We start from the raw sequence: 21,205 nt of genomic DNA on the forward strand, positions 1-21,205 counted from the left end.
TATAATACTAACAGGCAGTCTGGATCCAGGAAATTATATAAAGAAAGCAGAAAATACACCATACAAAGAATGTGGGCTCTGAGCTAACTGACAAAGTGAAAAAGGAGCAAAGCTCAGTTACGTGATTCTCATGAGTAAAAGTTTAGTGGTTCCTTTGGGAAAAGATTTTGAAGAAAAATTTAAAAACAGAAATTCCAGACAACTGAATATTGTCCAATTTCCCTATGGTATTTTACATAAGAACTGCCTGGACAGAAGCACCATAACTTAATCTTGTTTGTAGTTGAATGCATTTATACGTAACTTCTTTTTCTAGATTTTAAGGCATCTTATTACAGTACCGAACCAGCAAACTGAAGAAACTTCTACAAAGACCTTGAAAGAAACCTTTCCTTCCTTCTTCAACAATTTCTGGAAAACAAAACACACACAAAAACAACTTGACAACCACACAATAAAATGCAAATGTTTAGTGACCATCTACTTTTCAAGGCACTGTCTTTGGGTGCTTACTTTTAAGTGGGACTCCTTTCAAGGAGTTAACAAGACAGGTAATAATACAGCAGCACCAAAAGAGTATTAACAGCAACACACCCTCCTTTGAGAGCAAATAGATGGCTACAATTTTTAAAAACATAATCCTTATTTTTTAAAAAAAGCTAAATACCAATTTTAATATCAGATAGAGCTGGGTTCTGATCTTAACGCCACCCTCATACCTGTGTGATTTTGGACAAAATTGTGGCGATTACACGAGATCCTATGCTTGGCAAAAGAAAATGCTAATTAAATGTTTCCTACCATCAGCTTCTTTAACCTTCCACTTTACCACCTAGAGCTCTTGCATTTCTCTACGTCTAACACAAAAGGTGCCCAGGAAATGAATGAGTGTGTGCAGCGCCACACACGAAGGTGTGGAGCCACGCTATTCTTCTTCGGATTTTGCAACTACGGTGGGGAGGTATAACGGTTTTATCAGGATTTCAGCTGTAAGACGGAAAGTAACGCATCCACATCCTTTTAATTGAAAAGGCTCCCCCTGAAGAGCCTGGTTCATCCACATGGTACCGCCAAGCCTGGTCGCAGGGTGACTGCTCGGGGAGGATGCTTCGTTTGGGGCCTTCGGGCGGGGATGACATGTAAGGTTCTCACTCCTGTGGTAGTTTGGGGACGGAGTCTTCCTCCGCAGCCTCACTGTGCCCGCTCCCCTCGGGTCACTCCTGCGCTTCGGCTACACAGGTTCAGTTTTTACAAGCACGAAGGCTCTTGGAGCCGAGAAACTGACAGGCGGGTAGCGCGTCAGTTGCACGGAAGGCCTCGCAGGGCTGGCGAAGCCCCCAACGGTGCTTCCAGAAGGAGCCTCTAACCCCGACGAGGATTTACGTACTTTGGCGGGTGCCTCGCGCCGCTGACCAGTTGGCCGCGCTCGGCCAGCCGAGGGTCCTCGGGCCCGCGGGGGCCGCGGGGAGCCCGGGGAGGGCAAAGAGGCAGGCGCAGCGACCCAGCCCGGAGCGCCGGGAGGCAGCCCTCTCCGAGACGCGGGCCCCAGCTCGGCTGCGGGGCTGGGCGCCCCCGGACTCACCTCACAAACCCCGAGCTAAGCGGGAGAGGGAAGCCGGCTGCCGCGTTGTCCCACCACGCACCTCTAGGTCTCCGCCAGGAGCCGCTGAGGCCTCCCCGCGCCTGCCGGACGGTACTCGGGTGACTGGGCGCCGCAGGCAGGGTGGCTTGGGCCCCGGCAAGAAAGGCCAAATTCCGGCTTAAGCACAGCCGGAGAGGGCCGTGGAGTCTCAAGAGCCAGTAGGGAAGCCCGGAAGCCGGCTGGGGGATGGGAGGCCCGCCTGCCGCACACCGAATCTCCCGCCCTGCTCAGGGGGCGGAGTCCAGGAAAGCCAATGAAAAGTGGAGTCAGCCGAGAGCGACGTCGCTGCCCGCCAGTCGGTCTCCGCCTGTCCGCCCCGCCCATCAAGAAACCTGAGGAAAACGAATCCCTAAACCCTGAGTTCTGGGCCTTTCCTGTCCTGTTATCGTTTCCGGGGAACCGGGAAGTAAGTGTTGGTTACACCTGGGGAAGTTTGCAGAGGTGTAGCTGGTGTGTCTTTAGGCAATCTTAGAAGTCTTCATTAGTTTCTCTACACATCTTCTTTTGAGGAAGAAGATAATGCGAATGAATCTGTGTTTGTGGCTTGTTTTCGTTTTTGTTTTGTTTTGTTTTGATTTGACATAGAGCACAAGTAGAGGGAGTGGAAGAGGGAGAAGTAAGCCTCCAGCTGAGCAGGGAGCCCTATGCGGGACTTGATCCCAGGACCCCAGATCATGACCTGAGCCGGAGGCAGTCGCTTAACCCACTGAGCCACGGACTGAGACACCCAAGCATCCCGTTTGGTTTGGTTTTGTTAATTTATTTCTTTGGGGTGAAAGGTAGGATTCCATATATCTAAAGGGTTTGGAGTAGGGAAGAAGGGAGATATTCCTCTCTGGAAACAAGAGAATATGGAAATGAGATCAGACTACTAAGGGGATGGAAAGACTAAGAACGAGCAGATGTACAAAGAGCTAATGAAGAAGAAAAGATTGAACCTATTAGGATACAGTCTTACCCACTCACAGAATACGATTTCATTTGGATTCGACAACACTACAGAATCCCCTGCGTACCAGATAATGATACACCATTGAGTGGGACAAACACCATCTCTGCTGTCACCAGACAGCTTCCTCTATTAGAGGAAGATACTGAAGGGACAAGACTGAGAAAAATGCTACCATATGAGAAGTTCAGTGTTTATTGGACCACGTGGCAGAAGTATCTAACCAAAGGACAGAAGTCAGGAACAATTTCCTTGGAGGAAGAGATGTTTAAACTGAGAGTTGAGTAGATTTAAGCCAGGCAAAGAGGAAACGTAAAATTTTCCAGGTTAGAAAGCCCAAATCAATATAGCATGTGCATAAAGGGCCAAGAGGCAAGTGCCAAAGTTGGGTCTGTTGTTTTGAGGGCTAGTTTGGCCCTTGGTGCACTAGTCAGTGCTGCACTAAAAGATCACTCTGGATAAAGCAGGTAAGAATGGAAGCATAAGGAAGGAAGAGATGGAATCACCATTTTGGAAGATGTTTAGGAAATCCACTTGAGAAAGAGAAATGATGACAACCTGAATACCTCAATATTCCATTTTGGTTGCCAGAATTTAAGAAAACAAAGGATAAAGGTAATTTTCTCTACGTTGGAAATAAAGAATCTGGGGAAGCGTGAGCAGAAAAAAGAGTAAAGAACATAGTCAACAGTTAATAAAGTACTTGATAAGTTTTTAAAAATGTGAAGATCTAGGAATACTGAATATTTAATATATTCTTTAACTAATATATTCTATGTTTCTATGATATAAACTCTCGTCTCCTCTTCAGATCTACACAAAAGTCTATAGACTCAGTGGCCTTGAGTGGTGGGTTTTGAGTATGTTTTTATGGTATATTTGTGGAAAATAGAGGGAAAGGGATGGGTGTCCACGTGTCTTTTTCTTCTTCTTTTTTTTTTTAAAGATTATCTATTTGACAGGGAAAGAGAGCAAGAGAGAACAAGCAGGGGAAGTGTCGGGCAGAGGGAGGGGGAGAAGCAGGCTCCCCACTGAGCAGGGAACCTGATGCAGGGCTCCATCCCAGGACTCCAGGATCATGACCTGAGCTGAAGGCAGAGGCTTAAGCGATGGAGCCACCCGGGTGCCCCTCAGTCTTTTTCTTTGGATAGTTCAATTTACTCAGTTAACTTTGAGCACCTACCTGTATTGTGAACATAGTGCCCAGATATGTTCCTTACCATTAGGGAACTTAAAATTCTTGTTTGATAGAAAGAATCAGGTAATTTCGTTACAATAAGGTTTAAATGCAAGGATAAAATGTGCAGAGACTTAGTTCAGCTTAGCTAAGCAGAGAAAAGGCAGCAGAGGAAAAGCCTATCCAACTACAGATGACAGAGAATAGGGGTGGAAAAGGGATTTCAGGAAGAGTATGGTATTACAAACTGGGTGTGATAGTACAAAGAAGTTTGGTGTTAATTTAACCTTAAGTAAAAGTTAAGAATGGTAGGGGATGGAATGGGAGAAGTCTGGGGCTAAAGAATAGAATTTATCCTTTATAATGGAACCATTGAATAATTGTAGCCAGGGACTGATGGGTGTTTTATATTAATCACTAATGAAGGTAAATTTGAGAGGGGTAGGGGTCTAGTTAGGAAGCTATCAAAGAACTCTGGATATGAAAATGAAGATAGGAGCTTGAGATGTAGTAATAGAACCGGAAAGGAAAGGATGACTTTGAAAAAAAAAAAAAAAAATAGGCAAAGTCAGCAGGATTTGGAAACTGGATATAGAAGGAAGGAAGAAGGAAAATATAAGTCCCAGGTTTCTGGCATGGTTATCTGGGTATCAGCTCCCCAGTGTTCTGCGAAAGATTACAGATAGAGGGAAAGAGTTTCGCTTCAGGCATCTTGACTTTGAAATCCCTTTGAAAGAGAGACCAAATTATCCTGCAAACAGTGGTTTTAAGAGTTTGAAATTCATCCAAGAGATCGACAGAGAGAGATCTAGGGGTCACCAGTGTATAGATTAAAGCCAAAGGGAGAAAAAAAGAATTGCCTTAGGATGATGAATAAAAGATTAAATGAAGTGAGGTACCTCATCTTCTGAGACACGCAGCAAGTAGAAGCACATAGTTGTGGATATAGTTGTTCTTTGAAGTGGTGGGAGAAGACAGGAAATTAAAACCTTCTAGCATTATGGCCTCCATTTAATGAAAAAGAGCTGAGGCTCCTGGGAAAGTGGTACTTCAAGTGATGAAGCCTTTGAACAGAAACTGAAGGGAATGAGACAAGTAAGCAGGCCAAGAAGTAGAAGGACTCAAAGTGTTGGGGGCTTAAGGTTGGGCCAGTGAAGTTGTACTGATGCCTATAACGTTCAGTGAACTGTGTAAGGGAATAGAAAAGGTGGTGTGTAGCGTTGAAATGGACGAGTTAAACACACACACACACACACACACACACTGCATTAATCTCTTTCTTATACTGGCATTTACTATTTTATATATTTCTCTGGGAACAAAATTCTTGAGTCAGTGGTTCCGGGTGGAAGAGGAAAGCTTACCTATGAAGGCAAAAGATTGTTACAGAACTAAAGAGTTTTCAGTGCTGATTTCACATGAAAATTACCTGGGGAGGTGATAAAATTGCTAATGCTAGATCCCAATCCCAGGGAGTGTGAATGTGGCCTTAAATGTGGTCATCAGAAATTTCCCAGATGATTTTAACATGCAAGCTAGGGTTGAGAACCACTGAGTCAGGGAGAATGAAAATTTTTGTTAAATGTGAAATCACCTAGATGCTATGCATTAAACACATACTTGCTAAGGATATGATAGGTCTAGAATGGCAGTGGCAAATGCCTCAGCAAATAATATCTACCCAGAGTTTTTAAGATACAAATTTGATTTCAACCCTGCTCTGGAGAAAACGATTACTTCTATCCAAACATTGAGGAATAAAAGAGAATAGTAGTAAAATCCTATTTTATCTCCAGGATTTTCTCATGCCAGGGATGATGAGGAGGCCCTTCTAAGGCACAAATTAGTAATACAAGATTTGGCAGATTACTCCTTTAAAAATATACACATAATAATTCAAACTCTGGGAAATGAGTCTTAGAATCTAATCTTCAATACAGAAAGTTTTACCATGTTCATAAAGCCATTATTTATAGTAGTTGTTAGTAGATTTCTTGAAATTCTGATTTTCCTTGAGGAAATGATATTTCCTACTGAATACTGATTGGGGAGAATAAAAAGTATTTTTGAATTGTTTTTAAATTATACAATGATTCAGAATTTAATTTTGTACTGGGTAGCATGATCTGGCCATAAAAAAAAGTTTTCATTCCTAATGTGTATTAAATATTGTTAAAGTGCTAAAAGTGATTGGTCCTTCAAGTGAGGTTTTTTTTTTAATATTTTTATTTATTTGACAGAGAGAGATCACAAGTGGGCAGAGAGGCAGGCAGAGGCAGGCAGAGGCGGGGGGGGGGGGCGCCCCCCCCGCCGGCACAGGCTCCCTCCTGAGCAGAGAGCCCAATGCGGGGCTCGATCCCAGAACCCTGAGATCGTGACCTGAGCTGAAGGCAGAGGCTTAACCCACTGAGCCACTCAGGCGCCCCTCAAGTGAGTTTTAGAAGAGAGCCCCACCCCTTTCTGATGTAACATGTGAGGAAAAGTAGGGGTGTAACTACGGACTATTATCCATTTTACTTGGATTAGGACCCAGGGCCAGATTTAGACCTTTAGAAACCCTCAACATAAATGACCGTATTTGTACCCTCTCCTGTGTTGTTCAAAACAATATTAAATTAAAAAAAATTAAATCATAAAATAATTATAAGGAAGTCCAACAAAATTCTGATTTCCTCCCAAGCCACCTGGCAACATTTTTTGCAAAAGAGGGATGCAGGTAAGGACCTGTAAAATATTTTTAAGTTCTTTGAGAGCTTTCTCTGCATTGTTAAACTATAAACCAGGTTTTTCTCAACTTAGGTTCCTCATATAAACCACAGAAAGACTATTTTTAAATTTTCCTCTTAAGAATGGTACTCAAGGATAGTACACAACTGGAACTATACATAGGAGATAATTTATAATCGTGCATTCCTAAGTTTTTAGGGCTTGAATCTTTCATGGGTTTAGTTTGTCTATTAGTAATCTAGTTCTGCTGAGATCCCATCTCCCCTTCCTTCCTATCCCCTATAGGGGCCTTGGCCTTGTGGGGATAGGACAAGTATACCAGTAGTTGAGAATAAGCAATACTGTATGAAGCAGCATCCCGTGGTAGTTAAGTGCACAAGCCCATAAGCCTGAGTGTCTGGTTCAATCCTAGCTGTACCACTTACTACCTCTGTGACCTTAGACAGATGAACTTTCCTTTTCTTATAAAAGGAGAATAATAGTATTTATCAGACACCATTATATTATTGAATTATTGCATTTCCTTTAAAGTGGCTAGAATGGTGCTTGGGATGTCCTAGAACCCGGTAAATGTTGTTATTGTTTAACTCACATGAGAAGAATCTCTGGACCATAAATTGTGACCTGGACCACAGTTGTGTATGTGTTAGCAGGACAGTGTCTCTACTATCTTAATATTCACTATTTTACTACAGTACCTTAAAGTGGCTTTTCCCTTTGTATTTGCCCTGTATTTTCTAAGGTTTTTAAAATGAGCAAATACTGCGTTTTTAGTAAAAGGAAAAAATGTAAACTGTCAAACTGGTGAATCTGATCCTCCCTGACTACTGCAGATCCAGAGTAAAGGCAAAAACAAATTAATCCAGGCTTCATACTTTGCCTTAACCCATTCTCTTCTGGCACTGCTATTCTTTATCAGCAATTTGGGATTAAGGCATAATAAGAATTTTCAAAATGCATTTTATATTGCTTGGATCGGAAATAGAAGGGAGAATAAAGCCTTGGTCCATAAACAAAGAATAAAAGCTATGGGGACAGGGGAGGCCTGAGACTTTTCTAGAAAGTACAAGTAAAGAAAGGAAGAGAGGGCCTGGGGCTGAGCTCTTCATTCAACCCCTATTCTAGGACAAGGCTAAAGTCTGTCTTTAGAAAACACACTGTGGGAAGGACCAAAAAGTTCACTGACTAGAGAACTAACTACTGGTAAGATGACAGGGGAAACAGGCACTTTCACACGTTGCTGAAAAGAGTGTAAATGACAGCAGTAATGCTGGCTCATCTTTAGAAGGACCTTAGGAGAGAAAATTTTCTAACATTTCAGTTTTAGAAACAGTTGTGCTTCACCTGAGAAACTGATTTGTTTTACATTAAGGATTCTGAAGGGCATGTAATTAATCTCTCTATACATTTGGCTGCTTTAAAGTTCAGAGATAAATTCGTATCTCAACAATAACATACAGAAACATATGGCACATAGTTTATGCATTAATTTCACTTCTGCCTTCATGTTATTTATTATTTTATGGGAGTATATGTAATTTTATATATTGCTTTAATTAGTTCTATAAATTGCCTTAATAGGGTGTCCTATAAACAAAAAGTTCAGACATAGCATAAATAAAATGGCATGCTTTGAAAAAAATACAACAAAGGACCATTTTAAGGTATAAAATTTAGGTAAGATATAAAATTAACTCAGGGGAATCCGGTCAAAAGCCAAATAAAGCTGTATTTTTATACTGTACAAAAGAAAATTTACATTCTCAATGTAACTAGATACATCTAGGGGAAAATTACACATCTCTCAAGAAACACAATATTTAACATCTTAGATATGTTTCTGCATTGCAGACTGATAATGAATTTTGTACATCTTTATTTACAATAAATTAAAATAGTTTTTATCTCTGGCAGATATTTACAAGGTCAACAAGGACTACATTTCACATTTCAACAATCAACAGCATTAACCAATTCAGTAAGACAGTTAAGATAATGGCTTACATGCACCAATAAATATGATCTTAAATGTGCGGTTTTTTTCTTCAGCTCTGAAAAAATATAAGTTTTCACTAGTCCTAGTTTTGAAAGGACATCAGTCAATAGAAATCATATTTTTCTCATGCCTATCCTATTTAAATATTCACCAGCACAATTCTCTGAATGCTTGGGACATTTATACCAAGCTGCAGGCTGATGCTGGTCTTTAAAAACAACAAAACAAAACAAGCAGAGCTGATCTATACATTCCATATCCTTTCATAAGCAAATATGTGAAAGTGGGATATCTCCTGTTTACTTGTCCACTGTGACAGAGATCAGACTATATAATGCTATAATAAAAACCCTTCAGAAATTATAGCTAAGAAGAACCAAATTATGAAAAAAATAGTGGGAAAATAATCCTTGCACCATAAAAATGGTTTCTCTTAACCAGTTACAATGAACGCATAGTCAGCATAATTTTTAGAATGAGAAGCAAAAAGATTCATTGAAAGTAGTTGAATTTATTACAAGTATTTATTCGTTTTAAAATAGTTTTTAAGTAATCTCTACACCCAATGTGGGGCTTGAACTTACAACAAACAAGAATCACGTGCTCTAAGAACTGAGCCAGCCAGGCACCCCACAAATATTTTTAAGCAACATATGGAGCATTGAGCTTATCTCTCAATTCAGTCTGGATGATAAAACTTAAAAAAAAAAAAATCCAAAACCTACATTAGTAATTAAAAGTATTTAGTAATTAAAAGTAATTAAAAGTAAAAAAGCCAATCTGCCAATCTTCTCTTTCCAAGACAGCTGATCAATACATTCATTACTTTTTAACTACCACCTGATATGAAAGGAAAAAAATCATAAAACACAAAAATCACAAAAAAAATGTTTGCAACATTAGTTGCATTTTGTTTCCCCCCAAAAATCATTACTTAATAGTTTAAGTAAATCCACTGTTCTTATTGGTCTATACATCTAAAAAATGAGTATTTTAGCTCTTTTCTGCAAAGAAAAAAAACACCCAGAGTGATCATGTACATAAGTTATGTAAAAACATACCATTTTAGGCCAATATCATACTTACTGGAAATAACTGCCATTACTTAAAAGGTGCAGTTCCATAACTTCCCCCTCAATTTTATTTTAAAAAATCCATGATCTCATACATACAATATACTAATTTTAGGAGTGTCCCCCTCTTTTTAATTCAATACTGACGAGTAGAACCCTTAATTTGAGTTAAGGAGACCTGAAAAAATGTGTCATAAGGAATAATGTTTGGCTTTCTCAACTGGTACTTTAGCTGGAGGTACAAAATGTTGACATAAGAAAACCTCAAATGGAATCTTGTAGGAACTGTATACCTATGTTGCAGAGCAAAGAATCTTACAGAATTTATTTCCCCTAGGACTAGAAAGCAATCTTATGTTAAAGGGACCTCACTCTTTCGCAGTTAGGTACTTTAAAAGTTATATTTGGTTGAGACATTTTCTTTGGTAAATTTTATAATCAACAAAGTTGTAAAGAATTTTCTCTGATACAATTAACACTGAGCTGTTGACACTCGAATACAGCAAACCAGTTTGATATCAATTCTGTAGTTGGGGATGGATTGTCCAATTAAGTTCATTTCTCTTTGAAAATAAAAGAATTTCCTTATTGAACCTACCTCCAGATACACAATTATTAAAAAAAAAAAAAGACTCCTATATACTGTAAGTGACACTTAACTTTTTTTTGTAAAAACCTATAAGCCTAATAGCATGATAGCAGACATCTGTATGTGCCTTAATTTGTAAACATTTTCTCGAGATCCAAAACAAAACATAGAACCTACATTCCTGTACCATGCTGCCAGTTATTTCACATCATTCCCAGCTCTCTGCTAACTTCTATTCTGAATTGTTTGCTCTTGTGTGTATTTCTCATGTGACTAGTGGTTAAGAAATACTGAAATGACTGAAGTTTCCAAAAGTCTGTAGTTGTGTGGACAGGTTGGGAAGGAATGTGCCTATACGGGCAGGGAAGGCTTGGATAATGAGGGCTCCTCTCATTCTAATGGCAGGATCATCATACAGATTTCTGGCACCACCAAAAATCTAATATAGTTTAAGTGCACATTGGTTGATTTTATGAATTTATTTCCTATGTATATTCAGTGCCAATACAATCCACCCGTTAGGTACACAATGCAGGTAATACTAAAATTTATGCCTTGTAGTATCAACATGACCAACTAGAAATGGAAAATTGTACCAATCTGGTGACTCATGATTTTATGAGTACTGTCAACAATTTTACACTGCATTCTATCTTACAATCTGGCAAATATTCTAATTTTTGAGAGTTTAAGTTATCAGTAACTTCTAGTAGGTTTTCAAATAACTTGTTTCCAGAAAGCACTTTAAAAAAATTAAGCATTACAAATAAGTGTCTCAACCAACTTAGTGGTTTGAAACATGACAATAATCATTCAACTTGAAAGATAGAAAGTTTCATATTCAGACTTTAACACAGCCATATTATAGAAAAGTTGCTCTAAAATTCTTACAGATTTTCTGACCACTGGTATGACCTATTAAACATTTTTAACCTGAAAAACAAATATATAACTGGAATACTGATTAAAATAAAAACTTACTTTATAATCCAAGATCAGAAATGGAGAGCTCCTCCTTGCCAGTGTTTATATAAATAGTATAACTACCCCCTAATGACAGATACTAATTTTTTAAATTTACAAATGAACATGCAGAGAATTAAATGAGACAACTGATTGTCAACTGAAGTACTCAAAAATGGACCCATACAAACCTCACAAAGTGAGGTAGCAGAAAACACCTCATTTCATTAAAATAGTCACAAAAATAGTGCAAAAAAAATCTGAAAGTTATTCTCAGTATTCCAGTGTCTAATAAATAGTTACAATTAATTTAAAGCTATTAAGTGGAATTTGAGAATATACATTGGAAATATTGAGCTTATATAGCTGAGACTACCCCATTTAAGACATTTTATATGGTATATACACTTTAAATGACATAATGGTCAGCATTCCATTTTGGAATCATAAGCTTCACACTATAAACCTTTATCAACCACATAAGGAAATATTGCTTGTATCTATCTATTCTAAAGAACAAGTAACGTTCAATTTTTTTCAACATTAGAAATTAATGGAGTAAATTTTATTTAATCTTTACTTTGCAATACTCCACTGTGCAACACAATTAACTTGCTACCCAGGTGACTGTGAAAGCTGGCTGATTCAATTACTTTTAAAATAGCTAGAAACACTGATCAAAGCCATTTCTTTGGGTTGATTTTTGCATTTAAATAAATCCCCAGAAATATAATCAACTACAAAATGGCAGCATACAACTGTTATGTGGCAGAAAATAGTAAGGCATAAATTAGAATAAGAAAAATGTATCTATCCTTACATCTGTGGTATAGATACCTACATTTCTAACACTTCCCCATCTGTTCATTACTCTACATTTTTTCTGGATTAAGTACTTTTCTTAATGTGCTGTATTCACCAACTACTAGACCAGAACTGTAAAGAAACTGCAGAAATGGAGAGTGTTACATACCACATTTACCATAGTACGAGTACAGGGAGGCAGTGGGGTGTTAATACGCATTTGACAGGAGACAGGAGTTCTATTCTGGCTCTGCTTCTTAGTTATGTGATTGTGATCATGTCACAAGCTTTTGAGCCTCAGTTTCCTGAGGACAGCTATGTGGGGAGGGAGCACTGGGCGACTAGCTAGATTATTTATAGGGTCTCATCTAGCACAAAAATTCTGACTCTATAATAAACAGGCACAGAAGAATAATTGAGAGAGTAAGAGTGGGGGCAAGGGTCAGGGTTTTAAATTATAACCACTTCCCCCTTCAGCTTCTCAAAATATTTTTATATTTAAAAATCTTACTTCTAGGTTAGCTTTGCACACTTTACACTTTAGGTTGATTTCTAGTAACATAATTTAAAATTAATGTAATAGAGAAGAGTTACCAAAAGCTTCAGGTATTTCTTTGTATTTCTTAATTCAACCTGGCATAGATGGCATCAATCAAATTGATTTATTATAGAAAACAAGTATTTTCTCTGTAATAAGCTTTTCCATAGAGGGAAAGACCTTTTCTTATAGGTATAGAACAACAGGTTGTTAAAGAATAAAATATGAATATTGCTGATATATATTTGTAATAGCTGTTATAGATCTGAAAAGTATTTTGAATAACAATAAACAATGCAAATGAATATTTAAAAATTCTTTAAAAATTTGACTTATGATTCACTGAACTAAATTTTAACGTATCTTATATAGGAAACCTGTTCCAAGACCCTGAATGCACAGTTTGAGCTAAATGAAATGTTACTTCATTAAGGCCAAATCACATAACTTAAAAGAACAAAATGTTACAGGGTTATGAAACATTAACGGGTATGCATACATACAAAATATGTCTGTATATACACAGATAAATGATATCCTCTAAGTTGAAAGTTCTCCAAAACCAACTTTTCAAGTCGAAGATTTTTAACAAAATAAGAGAGATTTATTTTATTTATTACAGCTTTTGCTGTAATTTGGTACTATTTTAGGTGGGTTTTGTGTGTGCTTTAACTAAATCATGTTAGATTTAGATGCCAATAAACGCACGACTTGAATTCAAAACAACCTCCTAAATAAACCAGGCATTTCTGCCATAAAATGAATGACCTCCAGCCATGGCCAAGCTCTTACCCCTTGGTAAGAACAATGCTCTTTTCTTTTCCTACCTGAAACTTTCCTTTTCTCAATATGTTAGAGATCTATCTCCAGACCTCATTTATTTTGGCTGCTTTCAAACTCATTTATCTGACATCCCTTAAAATTAAAAGGGACATCTAACATATGTTTTTGTGATATATACATACACACCCTGCACACGCGTGTGCGAGCGTGCCCATGCACAAACACAGATGTACACGTGTGTGCGCGCGTGCGCGCACACACACACACACACACACACACTCCAATACATTTCTATTTATAAACTTTTCACTTTATCCCAGACTTTGGCAATGTTGTAGTAGTAGTACTAGTTGTACTAGTTCAGGTTCTAGTTTTCCATTTTCTAAGAGCTGAAAAGTGTTACAGACCACCAAATTCAAATAAGCATCTCATTGTTCTTAAAAAGATTCTAAAGAAAATCCCCTCCAAAACAAAACAAAACAAACCCTCTTACAATAAAATAAGAGGAGGAGGGGGAGGTTCTCGATGTGGAAAAAAACAAGAGGCATTTTTCTGGTTATTTTATTTATCAAAATCTATTGTAATTTTAATTGATAGAGATAATATTTTAAACTTTGTTAATTAGGAGAATACTTGTTTTCTATAAATTCAGTATATTTTTCTTTCACAATAATAAAATTAAAATGTCTAAATGTACAAAGCGCTAATACCTCTGATGTATTTTGTGGAAGGATAACGTATAGCAGTTCAAGTCATAAAATGACTTTCAAAAACCGATATATTTTCTTTTTTTCAATCAAGCATTAGAGCCTGAGACCCAAAAGAACTTATAATGAAATCTTACCCAACCAAATCAGAACTAAAAAAAAATTTTTTTTACTAGTAATGCATTTTTGTAGCCTCTTAGCACAGTTACCAAATGCTACTTACATACATTCAACATCTAGCTTACTGGCATGATTTCAAAGTTTTATAAAAATGAGAAACTTCTGCAGATATATGATTAGAAGGTACACAAATTGCATTACATTAAACACAAAGGCAGTGTGGTCCTTGTAGGAGAAATCAAGTCAGTACCCCCTGGTAGAAATGTTCTAAAAAAGTGTGTCACGTTGAAGCATCAGTGTTTTCAGCCAATTACCCGTCCCTGATGTGATTCCTTGGAGTATATGATCTATCAGGACTTCAGGTTTCTTAATCCAAAATATCTGACTGAATTTAGGTACATCTAGAAAGCAGCTGAAAGGGTTTCTCCAATAGTCTGACATCATAGAAAGTGGGTTGAGAAATCCCTCTCTTTACCTGAAGACGTACTTGTACTACTTCAGTCATCATCAGCTCACAAAGGAAAAGAAAAAAAACCTATCAAAACTTCCCCTCACACACACAGTCCCACACAAGCTAAACAAAAACCACCCCCTCCCCCCCGCCACAAAACCCCAGCACCAAAGTGTCAATCATTCCTGGGAAATAGAACATGCCCCTTGGATTCTCTGATTTGTTAGTTGTTCAAACTTTAAGGACAGAAATGACCTATGTCCTTGAAGGGAGGAGGGAAGACATGTTAATAATGACTGTAGAGCCATTGAGAAAGTGCATTATCAATTACACAAACAACTTTGAGCCCTGCCCTCCAAAGGAGGGGGCTACAACTTGATTTAAATGCCTCAGTAACTGAACATTTGTGTCCTCGAAATAAAGGAGATGGGGGGAAAAGAACCACCCACATTTTAATGAAAAAGTGCAGCAGTCTACCACCTTTCCCCATGCTTCTCAAGAAAATACACAGACTCAGAGAAGTCCAAAGTCATAGCAGAATCTCTGAGGCACTCCTGGTTAAAAGAGAAAAAAATATGATCCAGTAATCTCCATAATTCTATAGATTATGAGAACAAACCCGTTTTGTTTTTCTTTTTTAAACGAAAGCCAAAGAATCATTTCATAGGGATCATATACACCATTTCCTCTAACATATCCTCAGTCTCACAGTGTTGAAATGGGACCGATCAGCCTACGATGGATTGCACATCACCCAAGAAGAAAGGAAGGCATGGAAAATGCATACATTTTATACTGCTTCACAAACGCATTTACAAGGAATAAGGTGAAGAGAAGATATAGGAAGGAGGAAAAAGAAAACCTTATTGCTGTTTCCATACAAAATACAGTATGAAGATACCTAAACTAAATCAGATCTGATTACGATGACCAATATTTTCACAATGTGGGATGAAGTGTCTTCTTATACAATGAAATGTTCAGTTTAAAGGGTAAGCAGAAAGATGAGAGAGGAGGTCAGAACTACACCTGGGATATTAGCTGCATATTGAAACTTGGGGATCGAGACTGCTTGGTTAAGGGGGCTCCTGGGCTGAGGAGCTCTTTACCTTCTCCAGCTTGACCTAGCCGGTCTTCCTGCAGACTGATAGTTGAGTATCGATTAACCTTGTTAGCTGCTAAATTAGTAACTCCCTCAGTGCCAACCCCAATGCTGGTACTTGCTTGACTGCCATTTACATAGTCAAATGATTTGCTTGAGGAAGCACTGGCTGTCCGGATTAGACTTATACTACTGGTTTTTGGCACCACCTGGCCAGCAGGCAAGCTCAGGTGTTTCTTCATCGGTGTCAGCTCGATTGAATCTACGCTAAGATCAGTTGGTTGCTGTACATACTGCCTGCGAATGACTGCATCTCGAGGGCTCTCACTGGATTTGATGACAGAAGCTGTTTCTTTATCCTTAGCTGAACGCCCCGTTGCTACTTTCCTTAAGCTTCCCCTCTGAGAAGAGGAGGATGGTTTGGTCCCAAATGGCTGACTGCTGAGGGAAGCCCCTGATGAAAATCCTTCATCTGCATCATTTAGGTTTACCGACTCTTCTCCATTTACACCCTCAGCACCTAAAAAACAAATCAGACAGACTCAGCAATAGCTAAATTAACAGAGAAGGAACTGAGAATAAAAACTCAACTGACCTTATCTTTTGGGTAATCTTCACTACAGTTTGGCAAGGGCCCTGTTGTCAACGCTTCTCCTAAATAACTTAGGGGAAGAAAGCTTAATCTACACAGAATCCTAGTATGTTATTCACTGTGTTTGTTCAGCTTTAATTAGTCCAGCTTTTGTAAGACTATCCACAAACGAACTTAGTATCGCAATATTTAGGCATATAAGACAACTTTAGATGAAGTACAATTCGTTACAAAATCTTTATAATATACCCTTGTCTGAGGTGACCATATCTATTTAAAAAAAAAAAATCAAAAATTTTCCTCATGTCTTCCTTTGCCTACCATAAAAAAGACCATACAAAAGAGACCCCCTTCTGACTGCAGTCACCCAGAATAATGCCAAACTCATTATGAACCCTACAAGCCAAACCCTTTTTAAAAAGGACAGTACAATTTTACATTTACTCAACAACCAAGTGCTTCTACATGGCTTAAAAACCTTTAACATGGAATCACTAGATTTTCTAACTCAAAAAACTGTACATCACTTCTAGTAATTTCATACTTATATTTTGTCTTTTGGAGATATCTACTCAACTGGTTTCCATTTTTTCTCGACCAATTAATGTGAAGAAAATATCTGATTATCAGAGAGTAACTAGCAGGGATAGTTAAGAAGAGTTTTCACTTTCTATATTATGCAGCTGTAATAATTTGGATTTTTCATCTTGAGATGCATTATTGTCATGATCACAAAATACAATGGTGTCCCATTACATTTTATGCAGAAACTACAGTTAATGAAATAATCCTTATCTTGGGATTTTTGCTAGAAGGGGAGAAGCATATCTAATACATTCAATTTGGGTTTTCCGGAAAGCCTAATTCTCTTATCGAAAGTATGATCAACACTCTCTTGGAAAGTAATACACTTGCTTCTTTCAAAATGGATAGCAGTTCACTATATTATTATGTATGTTTGCCAGACAGCAAGAAAGTTTAATCTGAATCCACATACAGATATCAATATTACAGTTAAGGTAAAATATTAGGAAAGAATTCTAAACAAATATTACTTTGAGATACAGGTTATCTAAGTAAAATATACATAAAATATTTAAACACAACCTTTATTTAACATAGTACCTGGAAAAATAAAAATATTTTCTTATATGGATTAGTTATTTCCTTCCTTCAAAAGAACAAAATAGTCTATCTTTAAAGCAAAAGGCATGTTATTATATCCAGCAGTTTAAAATCTTCAACCATCATGCAAAGCCATATGAAAATGCAGCCGACACCACTTCTCTCAACCCCTTCTTCGAAACAGTATATGATGTAACTCAAAATGAAACTCTAAATTATATTTACATGTTATCATCTTAGCAATTTACTTACAGTTACTATAAAGAACTCTGAAATGCCCAAGATAAGATATTTACTGGTTCACAACTGGCATGAGTAATAGAAAACTGGAGTGAACAGAAATGTATCATCAGATATATTATCTATACATACTGAGGAAAGGAGACTGAGAGACTTAGTGCTAGCGTCTAAATCTTGCCTCATGCATATCTGATGCCCAAGCAGTATGGTCATAAAAGAGATGATAGTAACATAAAAGCCACCATGCAAAAGAACCTACTGATACTTTATACACTCAGAAATGTTATTTCAATACAGTGGAATACTGACTATACTTTAATCACAGGCACTGTCCTCAGTTTAGCAATGATTTTAAATCCTAAAAGTCACAAATAAAATGTTACTCGACCATCAGGATAAGGCTAGGTGATAGGCTTATAGCCTCCTCTTCAATTTCAACATATAACAAATATAATTTTAATCGTAAACTGATTTAAAACCATCATACTAGAAAATTCTTTTAAAAGGCCAAATATTAATGTCAATACAAAAGCTCCAGCTGACTTCAGAATCACTAAAACTTTTCATAAGTTTTAGTAATTTCCTTCCATTTAAAAAACCTCAAGAAATAAAAAGGCAAGTATGTCTTACTTTTTTTTCCTTTCTAATTTTCTCCCTGGGTGATACTACTACTCATGATCTATAGGGAAGATAACAAAAAAGGATCTTTAATGAACTTACTTTCATTCTTTCTTTTTAAAGATTTATTTATTTGAAAGAGAAAGTGTGTGAGTGGAGAGAAAGGCAAAAGGAGAGAGAGAGATAAGCAGACTCCCCACGAAATGGGAAGCCTGATATAGAGCTCATTCTCAGGACCTTGAGATCATGACTTGAGCCAAAATTAAGAGCCAGGTGCTTAACCAACTGAGCCACTGTGCACCCCTGTCGTGAACTTTTCTATTCAGTCTGCCTTTCCTTATAAATTTAGCTCCTATTAATATTGATTTAATGATACAATTAATCCAGATTAAAAGTAAAAGTAATTTTTGAGAAATTTCAAACACACTGAAAGAAACTACTCCTTCTTCCTTGTGGTGATACCCCACCCTCACAAACTGAAATTTTTATGAGTGATAGGAGATATTAAAATATGGTATTTTAATATTAAATTAGATATTTTACTTTTTACTTTTTTAAGGATTTTATTAAGTGATCTCTACACCCAGTGTGGGGCGTGAACTCACAACCCCGAGATCAAGAGTTGCATGGCTCTACCAATGAGCCAGCCGGGCACCCCTTAATAGGATATTTTAAAAGAACTACTATTTTGGTTCCTTTTTCAAACTATATAACTTTTGATGAATTGGAAGAAATGCTTCAACCTAATCCCACACTCTAAAATTTTATCAAGTCTTAACTATCATAACATAGTACTACATTTAGCACAAATAATCCAACATTCTAATAATGGTAGTGGATATAGCAAGAGGCTCATTTAGTCACCAGGAATGTTGAGAAACAGGCTTTTGTTCAATGTAGGCCGACTCTGGGTTTGGCATCTATGAATATACTTATTTTTATTTCTTCTGACTACCTCAGAGAAAGAGAGAAAATGAAAAGGGAAGGTTACATCTTTCACAGGATCTTGTAAAACAGCATCAACTCCTTTGGGTCCCTAGATCATGCACATGCAACACTGTTAAGTGAAGTTAAGGTCAATGTGGGCAAATGGGCAAGGGAACAGACAGCAGATTTAGATTCTTACTGAGCATGCTCAAATTTCCAATGCACCAAAGAGTAAGACACTTCCTTAAGGTGGAAGGTAACTGCTTCATGTATGTTTGGTCTTATGTAAAAATATATAACCTATTTTTAAACTATTGGCTATATTTTATTAATTAGTATGAAGTTTCCATAGTAGCAATACATTAAATAATGAAAAACCATTAGGCCACAGTTCGCTCTTTCACAAAGTCAACTCCTATGGGCATCACATGTAAAACAGCAAATAAATAGTTTTCTATTGGAGAGAAGTATTCTTTTACAGATGGTGGTGGTGATGGTGGTGGTGGTAGTGGTAGTGATTTGGGGGTAAAAAAAAATTTTCATTTTGAGATACCTAACATTGTAGAAACAAGGATCTACTAGGATACCTGAACTCTAATATATTTCAATTCTGTTTGAGAGCTATAGAAAACAATCATTATTTACAATAAATGACAAAATGTAGTGTGGACCAGTATAGCACATTTATAGAGGGAAGAAGCTAGTAGTTTGTTAGTCAGACCCAAGTAACTTGACCCACAGATTATAAAAAGTGATAAATACTGGTTTACTCTGTCAAAGAAGTAAGAAATTCTTGTTAACTGACCAACTTGGAATTAGAGATAAATCGGCCAGCTCCACTTTAATCCAATTTCTCAAGTATAATGTATTTATGTTTTAAAACTTTCTTCATGTATTTTTAAGGAATAAATTATTATATAATTGAAATCAATTTATATTGACTAAAGGCTCATGTCCATTGGGTGCATTTTTCCTTTCCTAATGTTAGAATAAACATGCTCAGTAATGAAAAAATCCCAAGCATTTGCAGACCTTTTGGAGACAGGCCTCTGCCTTGTTAGTAGCCATGCCAAGCTGCTCTTTGATTACACAGAATGCAGACTCCAGGCCAGCACAAATGGTAACTAAAGATCGTACTTGACCTGGCGCTAGGCATATGGGGAGGTGTGCTTTGCAAGGAGGAGCTAATACACCCTAGGATAGTGGAAACACACACTAGAATGAAAAGATGTTCTGCTTGGGGATAGAGAGCCAGGATCCTTCTCCAGCAACTGCCTCACTGACTTCTGCCTCCTCATCTCTGTCCTACCCTCTGTTGTGGCTGCTGCTGAGTTGGGCTCCGGTGAGCCGTGCTCAGGGGTCCTGCGCACCAGCACCTCCCCCTCTTGAACACGTTTGATCCCTAGGTCAGTGGAGCCGTGTTGGATCGGGGAGCCAGGAATACTCGAGTCAGCCTCGTTTGAGAAGTCAAAGCCATCTGGGATTCAACATATAAAATTTTAGTGCTTTTGTGCTGCTCTATTCTTTTCTGAGCATTTTGACCCAGGCAGATAAGAGAATGTATATATGGATATGATAAAAACACAAACACTATTTATATAGTTACATGTGTGTGCACAGCATGCACACACATAAGGCGGCAGATGAACAATGTGAGGTTCGCAAATGAATAGCACAGGAAAATAGGGATCATTAAAGTGGCAATTAATAGATCTTAGGCAAGACAGCTTGACTATTCAAGTACCATATGCCTATGAAATACTGATGGATTCAGCACCTCAAAAAGGAAAAGCAAAGATAAAGATCGAAAATACAATAACCAACTCTTTTATAGATGGCTTGTATTTCACCATTGGTTTGGTCAGTTATATGATTTTTTTCCCACAGTGCTCATACATGCACCTTTTTTCCCATTACGATAAAGGCTTAAAGAAATTTCTTCCCTATTCTTATTCCTAGTTCAAAAAAAGACAAAAATTAACTTGATCTTATTTTTTGTTTTAACATTCCCAGAGCAATCTAAATTAACATCTTTCTACCTTATAAAAAAAAAATGTATCTGTATCAAAATAAATTCAGGCA

General features: G+C 37.5%; 2 protein-coding genes across 20 annotated transcripts in view; both read right to left on the reverse strand.

The window, feature by feature from the left end:
- ORC2 (origin recognition complex subunit 2) overlaps positions 1-1,859 on the reverse strand; it is a 45,845-nt gene extending 43,986 nt beyond the window's left edge. For 2 of the 9 annotated variants that reach the window (XM_047720694.1, XM_047720695.1), the window contains exon 1: positions 1,583-1,859. The gene's annotated coding sequence lies outside the window, so the exon portion shown is untranslated. Of the gene's footprint in view, positions 1-336; positions 364-719; positions 1,409-1,582 lie in introns of those variants that run through there. The other 7 variants (XM_047720690.1, XM_047720688.1, XM_047720687.1 and 4 more) reach the window with 5 other exon arrangements.
- Positions 1,860-13,475: 11,616 nt separating this feature from the next.
- HYCC2 (hyccin PI4KA lipid kinase complex subunit 2) overlaps positions 13,476-21,205 on the reverse strand; it is a 71,560-nt gene continuing 63,830 nt past the window's right edge. For 10 of the 11 annotated variants that reach the window (XM_047720712.1, XM_047720717.1, XM_047720714.1 and 7 more), the window contains 2 exons: positions 20,433-20,600; positions 13,476-16,141 (listed from right to left, as the gene is read on the reverse strand). In XM_047720712.1, coding sequence (XP_047576668.1) covers positions 15,543-16,141; positions 20,433-20,600 — 767 coding nt within the window. In that variant the 3' untranslated portion in view covers positions 13,476-15,542. The remainder of the gene's footprint in view (positions 16,142-20,432; positions 20,601-21,205) is intronic. The other variant, XM_047720720.1, reaches the window with a different exon arrangement.

The sequence above is a fragment of the Lutra lutra genome, chromosome 3, assembly GCF_902655055.1.
Source record: "Lutra lutra chromosome 3, mLutLut1.2, whole genome shotgun sequence".
In the NCBI taxonomy this organism is placed as follows: Eukaryota; Metazoa; Chordata; class Mammalia; order Carnivora; family Mustelidae; genus Lutra; species Lutra lutra.